Raw genomic sequence first — 7,676 nt, forward strand, 5'->3', positions numbered from 1 at the left:
AGAAAAATTAGAGCATGATTACTACAACATTACTTATCTAATTATAAATTAATTAGACTCATTAAATTCGACTCGCAAAATTACACCTATCTGTGAAAAAAATTAGAACATGATTACTATAACATTACTTATCTAATTATGAATTAATTAGACTAATTAGATTCGACTCGCAAAATTACACCTATCTGTGAAATTTTTTTGCAAACAGACTTCGTTTAATACTCCATGCATATAAGATTCTCTTTTTCGCAAAATTTACGGGACAGGACCTTGTATATCCAAACGGAACATCAGATATACACCCAAACATGACATGGCAAAAAAACATGGCAGATTTGAATCGGACTTGGAAAATTCTTCACGTCCAGTCGGCCACTAGCAAGCGCAATTGCGCAGAGGATCCGATTAACTACGCAGTGGATCCAATACACACAAAAACGTCCGGGTTAATTTGGCATAGTAGCATACCATAACATCGAAGTTTACGCGCACTCAGCGCAAACCGAATCGAGGTACAGATATATCTATCTAGCACAAAAAAATGCTACATTAAATACAATCTCCATCCGTTCCAAGCATAGGGGCAGCACAGGCAACTGAACACAGTAGCTTCAATGTGTCGAGGTGGGGTTATATCGAAGATGCTGCTCATAGTATTCTATAAGCTGCACGCGAGAAAGATAATTGTTGTGGGGTGATAATTCATTTTTCCTTCATCAAGTGAAATGAGAAGATAATGAGGGCATACCACTAAGGGCTCCTTAGCTTTCAACTGCTTGTCATCTACTAATACTTCTGTTCCATCAGACCTGATCATCATGGTGGTGGAAGTGTATAAGAGAAACACATGTATGCCAATGAAAACAATCGCACATAAGCAAACAGAAGTTTTTTATAAAAAAAAAGCAAACAGAAGTTTTGTAGTGCTAGGAAAAAATATACAGAACCAGAAATCACATGGCACACTCAATTGCAACAATACTCCAGGATGAAAAATTCAACATGCCATAACAACAATTACCTCTGTCCTGAATATACGGGATTCTGGCCATGCACCTGTAGGCTGTACAAGTACTTGTCCAAGTGCATGCTAGAAGCATACAGCCCCTTATATTTCAGGACAGAGATAGTAGATAGAATGATTGCTGGTCCATGATAACAGCCAGATAATCTGACACATAATTGCGTACACTTGAAACCTAAATGATATGCAACATCAAAATCCATGCAACATCTATTTTGGCAAAAGACCAAGGACTGCGAATTTATATGAAAGACATTTCCAAAGCTGACTGCAACAATATATAGAGCTGGAAAAATTTAATGATCACGCAATTTATTCAAAGGGGCATGGACAAACTCGTTACCAATGTCATGTCAGGGCCCATGCAAAGTAGCAGCATCAAACAAGGTTTCCAAGGGCTGGGTCAGTACAGTTCACGTAAGTAGTACCGCGATGTACACACATGCCAGTCCCAGGGTGGGTCCATCTGTTAGAGACTAGTCTGAGTTGTTATCTGGGTGGGTCCAGGGTGTTATCTGTTTCCTTAATTCTATAGACAGGTTCCTTAGATGGGATGACTTAATAACTAAGGAACTTACCTCTAGAATTAAGGAAACAGATAACAACTCAGACTAATCTAAACTAATCTCTAACAGACAGACCCGCCCTGGAACCAGTGTGAACAGTAAGTACCATGAGGTACTACTCATGTGAACAGTACTGCGCCGGCCCTAGGAAACCTAGTTTGGCATTGCTACTTTGCATGGGCCCTAATGGGCTGGACATGACAACCAATGCTTCATAGTAACCCACAACATAACCATATTGCATAATTTGGAGCATGTTACCATTTGTCACTCCTATTCAAATTTTAGCTCCATGCTTGAATACAGACTAGGGTTTCATACCAAAAAGCAAGTTCATTCTAAGAATCGGGAACATAATCCCAGAAGGGTAAACTAGAATCTTTAAATACATACTTAAAAAAACCTGTTGGAGGAAAACTAACATTTCAATAGTCCTATCAAGCTAGGTAATTCTCATATCTTGGAGGCCACTTCCAAGCCACAGGACAACAAATAGTTCATAGCAATGTAAACATTTGTTACTATACCCGTTTGGTAGTGAAGTGGTCCTTGGATACCCGATTATCATCTTTACTATTAGATGATACCAGTGTATTTGTTGGAAAACATTAATCATGTAAAAAGTATTTAATCCCCAAAAAATGAGGTACAACAAGAACCTAATAACATTGGCCTAACTACATTATCAAATCCATTCCATAGGAAAATCAAGAAATTAAATATTACTATAAACAAAATTAAAATTTGAATGTTTTTCTTAGGACAATCATGGTATACCCAGGATTAACAAATTAAGGGACCGATTAAAAAAATAGATTACAAGAAGTAATACGCAATAAAAATATCAAGAACACCCTACACCTCATCCTCTCTGTATCTGACATAGCTTCACCTTCCAAAATTAAATTCACTAAAAAAACTCTAGTTCAAATTTCCTAATGGTTAAGATAATGCATGGACATTGATCTGCATAGGTACTCTGGTACAGAGATAAGCTATTTGAGATTTAAATTAGTTTGCATATTTCATTATCAGCTACAGCTAAAGGCGTTAGAACAAGAGATTAAGAAGGCGATACAACAATACAAAAGAATTTGGATGAATAATTACGGTTCCTGTTACCACACAATTCCAAAAATGGTTCAAAGGATGCACCATCCTTTTTAGGCTACTACCACTGTGGATAGTAAACTGAGCACTATAGTCTCAGAACTGGTGTTTTTAGTGTTGTATAAAGTATTAAAGTATGCTTTCTTGTGGACTTATGATATTTCTCTAATTAGGCAAGGAGCAACCGCAAAATACAACATAGAATCAGTAAGTGAAAATTAAACTTGGTAGAGAGTCAGCAGCTAAGACCAATGGACTAAGGAAGAAGGTATGGCATTAATCACCTGAGTGCCTTGAACGTTATTGCAACTTCCTGCACACCATCCAAAATAGTGGCAAAATAGCGCACTGGCTTGATGATCTTCAAGATCTTAGGATTATGAATTTGGCTAGCAGAGTCCTCCCCCTTGTTCTTATCACCAGTTTCTCCTTCTGTGGAATCAACATACTCGTTGCCTGGCTTGTCACTTGTGCCATCACGAATACCTCCTTGCTCTTGTATTGCTGCTTCATCCTGCTTGAACCTCCTAACACATCCAGACTTGCGCTTCTTTGCACCAGTTATCTGGCCACCTTGAGATGGGGGTGCTCGTACTGAATTTTCCACCTTTGATGAACCATTTGCAGGGTGATGCTCATCTTGTTGGTCAGTCAAGCTAACAGATAGAGGAACCCCTTGTGATGGAAAACCAACTGAAACCACACCAGAACTACCCTCCTGTACTACTCTTTGCCCAAGCACATTCACTGATGCCCCGAGTTCACCAAACAAGGTCTTGTTACCATTATTACTGACTCTCCTACTACTTGTCCTGCATGGCAATTTCTTGGGGTCTGGGGCATGATGTCCAGTCGTAGAGCGGGCCTCCGACCGAGGTGGGCGACCCCGTTTTCCACGAGAAGGTTTAGGATCTGATGTTGGAGTAGTTGCAGTCTTACGTTTTCGCTTCCGAGAGGACCTTGGTGACCGTGACCTGGATTGAACAAACCACCAGCACAATTGACAATGTCATCTTCTGTAAATGTAAAAATAATGCGGAAGAGAGAATTGCTTCACATTTTACCTCTTATCAAAAGCATCAACAATGTCCGAGCAGGCCTTCAGGTTTTCAAGGGGTTCCCATGTGTTAGCACTCTCCGGCCATCCACGCCTTATAAATGACATCGGATTGTTAGGGATATAGAATTCAGCTTTCAATCCGTAGTCCACAATCAAGGAAAGAAAGAGCAATCAGGCATTAGACAATGAATCTATTGAATGAAGTGGAAATGAAGTTAGAGGAAGACATGACTCAAGGCCTACCAAATTTGGCCAAAAAATTGCAAGACGCAGCAACATACGCTCTACTCTATTGAACAGCACAAATAAAAGAGCTTCTGTAGAACATTGCCACATTACCAAACCGCCATGCTTGAGTGTGGAGTTCACAACTTAACATCGACTCGGCACTAGAAACGCGTCCCGAGAGCATGGACAGAGGGTAGATCGACGGAACCAAGCCATGCTGATAATCGAATGCAGAACACCACCAGCAGATTAAAATCATAGATCAGACAAGGAAAAGCATTCCATAAAACAAAAAGTAAAACAACGAAACTTTCCAGAGGAATTCAACGCAACCCGCTTCTTTGATCCCCATCCAAGCGCAGTAAACACCAAACCAGGCCCAGAAACAACAAATGGGGCGAGAATCCGCACTACTGAGTATCTAGTATCTACGAAACGCGACCCGATCCAAGCAAGAATCAAGTAGTAAGCAGCGCTACGAGTAACCGGGAAATCAAAAAAAGACAATAGATTGAGAGAGGAAGCGGCGTGACTGACCACTTGACGAGGTACTGGAGCTGGCCCTTGCGGAGGCGGCGGCGGCGGATGGCCTCGATCTCGAAGTAACCCTCGGCCAGCTTCGGCGGCTCAACGGCGTCCTGGGCCAGCGTCTCCGCATCAGCGCCTGCCCCGGCCTCATCCTCCTCACCTTCCTCCGTCTGCTCCTGTTCCTCCCCCTCTTCCTCTTCGCCCTCAGTCTGTTCCTCCCCCTCTTCTTCGTCCTCCTCTAGAGCCTCCGCCAGATCGCTGGAATCCTTCCTGCTCCGGCCCATGGCGAATCTTGCTTCAACTCGCCGCGTCGGCCGCACTTTCGCCTGGTGCTCCCCAAATCGGTGGCGGATCTTGTTCAGATTTTTGCTGATGAGCGCTCTGGTTGTTGGAGCCGCCTTTTCTTGGAGGGATTTGGGAGGAACAACGCAAGGTTCCGTACGGCGTGACGTTTATGTAGCAGCAAGGCAAGCACTAGTAGAGTCCCTCCAACAAATCTAACAGCTAAAAGTATCACATCAAATATTTAGATACATATATAGATAATTAAATAAAATTTATTTATAAAATTTTTTATACAGATGGATTGTAATTTGCTAGATAAGTCTAATAAATCTACTTAATCCATAATTTACAACAGTGATGTTGTAGTAATTATCTGCTAATTATAGATTAATCATGAATTAATTAGGCTCATTAAATTCGTCTCGCGATTTACAACACATCCATGTAAAAAGTTTTATAAATAGATATTATTTAGTACTCTAAATTAACAAGATTCTCGTTCAAAAAATTTTGACAAAATAATCTAAACACGGCCCTTATTTGTTTTCGTTTTTACCCCTACTAGTAGGTGTGTTGAAGCACAATATTATGAAAAGAGAGTCTTTTACGTGTATATTATCTTGAAAATTTATGGTTAAATGTATACTACTAAAAAGTTTGGAGACACCTGTGTGCCATCGAGCGAATTTTTTTTCACCTGTGTGCCATTCCGTCTACCTACTGTTAGACCTTAACGGATTTCGACCCTATTGGTGGAATCCACCAATGGAATTGTCCATTGTGCCCCTAATTCTATTTGCTACCTTTTCCTACAGTCCCAGTTGGTCTCCCCCGACTCATTTGCTTCTCCCCTATTTAGTCCCTCATTGCGTCATCGACCTCATCGAGCGGCGGAAAGTGCTTCTCGGCGTGCAGCTTGGGCACCACAAGCCGGTTGAGCTGGCTGACGTCACTCGGCGTCACCGTCTTCTCGAAAAGCGGTTGTCGGTGTTTACCGCTAAGACTGCTCAGGGATACTCTTAGTAGTAGGATTATAGGTAGGGATCGACTAGTTTTGGAACTCGATGGTGCAAGGAACACAAGGATTTAGACAAGTTCGGGCCGCGAGATGCGTAATACCCTACGTCCTGTGTGGTTGCTTGTATTGTCTTAGGTGTTGATGTGTTTTGAGGGGGTCCCTGCCCGCCCTTATATATCCGAGAGGACAGGGTTACATGGAAAGTCCTAGCCGAGTACAGTTGGAGTCCTACTACAATACGGTCGGGTAGCTTCCTTGTGCTGCAGCTAGTTCTATGCATATTCGGGTAGTTATAAGAGAAGTAAAGTACATCCATGTGCTTTTCCTTACTCTAGAACATTCTATGCCTATAAGCAGTCCCACTACTCCGGGTCTGACAAGCTCCCGAGCTCTTCGTAGCTGAGTCCTGCAAGCGTCGAGTACTTGGCGAGTTGTCTTCGAGTACTTCAAGTAGTCAGAATACCCTTCTGGTCGCTTCTAGGCCTTTCGTCGAGTAGTCTTCCAAGTACTTCCAGTTGCTCCGAGGCTGTAAGGTGCTCAAGCCCCGAAATCTTGATCATATATGGTGCGCGAAGTACTCGTGCTCCATATGGAGTAGCCCCCGAGCCTTGGGTTGAATCGTAGAATCAGGCTAAAGGTCACTTCAGTCTTTTTTCTTTCTTTATTTTCCAAAAAAATTTGAAAAATAAATCATTGATGCCACATATCCCGTAGCCACCGAGCCTTAAATCAAAATCCTGTATCTTGTGGGTAGCCCTCAAGCTAGGATTTGGAATTAAGGATCTTAAGTCGTGGCATCAGATTTTATTCCAAGAGTATCTGCAGGTTTAATCAGATCCTATATCCAAAAAGATCCCTTTTTCGGGTAATATCCCAGAAAAATGATGCGATTGGATATGCCACACTGATTTCACCCGTGATATCCTCAAAAATAAAACTCGGGATATTTATCTATTTACTGTTTGTTCACGTGAAGGTTCACTTAGCAGAGAATCTGTATTATTACGCTCGTGATTGCTGTAATTGTAGCGCCAGGTAGGGGATTCGACGAGTTCATCGGCGAATTCGATGGCCGGATCAAGCGACGCCAACAACATGCCAGAAGGCACAACCCTCGTTTTCGGTTCTTGGGCATGCACAGATGACGGATCGGGTGGCTTCTCCAGCCACCTTATCACGCCTAACTCGCCTAAACCGAAAACCATCTCCCAACTCGCTGACATCCGCGAGTCTGCGGATCTCGACGAAAAAAGAGTTCTACCTGAACTCGACTCGGACAACCCAGAAAACGTGTCAACTCCAACTCGAACTCTTGGTTTAGTTGAGTTCGACACAAACTCTGATTCCGAAAACCCCCATTTTTCCGAAACTCTTGGAGAATACTTGACTTGTCTCAAGTCGCTCCAACATCCGAAGATCAACAACTCAGAACTACTCAATAGAGTGGATAAAGTTTCACGATCGATAAAAGGATGTATTAAACTCGCAAAAATTGCTCTCAGCTCATCACAGCAAAACCCTGAAGCATTGAACCCGCCACAGAAAAGGTCGGGTGATATACTCTCAGGGATCGATCAAGTGGATTCCAAGCTCGCCGATTGCATTAAGATAGCTGAAGACACCCTGCAAAACAAGGAGCAGAAAACGGGAGGAGAAATCTGCAGGAGATCTGGTGAGACAAACCCCCGATTTGTTCGGATGGGACCATCTATCTCCAGGATACCTCAGAGCCCTTCACTGAAACCTGCTCACATTCGGACTCCTGAACCAGCCGAGCCCTCGTTCGATCAGGACTTTGATCAATTCATGAACGGCCTTGACAACTTCGAACCATTTGATGATCTCGAGGACTGGTCT

At 42.5% G+C, this 7,676-nt stretch overlaps 1 protein-coding gene across 1 annotated transcript; it reads right to left on the reverse strand.

The window, feature by feature from the left end:
* Window positions 1–334: 334 nt before the first annotated feature.
* LOC120689762 (probable chromo domain-containing protein LHP1) lies at window positions 335–4,966 on the reverse strand. The gene is made up of 5 exons (XM_039972160.1): window positions 4,526–4,966; window positions 3,765–3,851; window positions 2,985–3,674; window positions 749–809; window positions 335–665 (listed from the first exon to the last, which is right to left on the reverse strand). Exons 1-5 carry the CDS (start codon window positions 4,798–4,800, stop codon window positions 612–614), a joined length of 1,167 nt encoding a protein of 388 aa, XP_039828094.1. The 5' UTR covers window positions 4,801–4,966; the 3' UTR covers window positions 335–611.
* Window positions 4,967–7,676: the final 2,710 nt, after the last annotated feature.

This window comes from Panicum virgatum, chromosome 9N (assembly GCF_016808335.1).
Source record: "Panicum virgatum strain AP13 chromosome 9N, P.virgatum_v5, whole genome shotgun sequence".
Classification (NCBI taxonomy): domain Eukaryota; kingdom Viridiplantae; phylum Streptophyta; class Magnoliopsida; order Poales; family Poaceae; genus Panicum; species Panicum virgatum.

What these genes read in the sequence shown, in the direction of transcription:
- LOC120689762 (XM_039972160.1), bottom strand. Translation starts at nt 4,800, where the DNA reads ATGGGCCGGAGCAGGAAGGATTCCAGCGATCTGGCGGAGGCTCTAGAG. An exon ending in GTTGATGCTTTTGATAAGAG is followed by an intron (nt 3,675 to 3,764) that starts GTAAAATGTGAA and finishes TGTTCAATCCAG; the next exon opens with GTCACGGTCACCAAGGTCCT. An exon ending in ATAACGTTCAAGGCACTCAG is followed by an intron (nt 810 to 2,984) that starts GTGATTAATGCC and finishes CATGATGATCAG; the next exon opens with GTCTGATGGAACAGAAGTAT.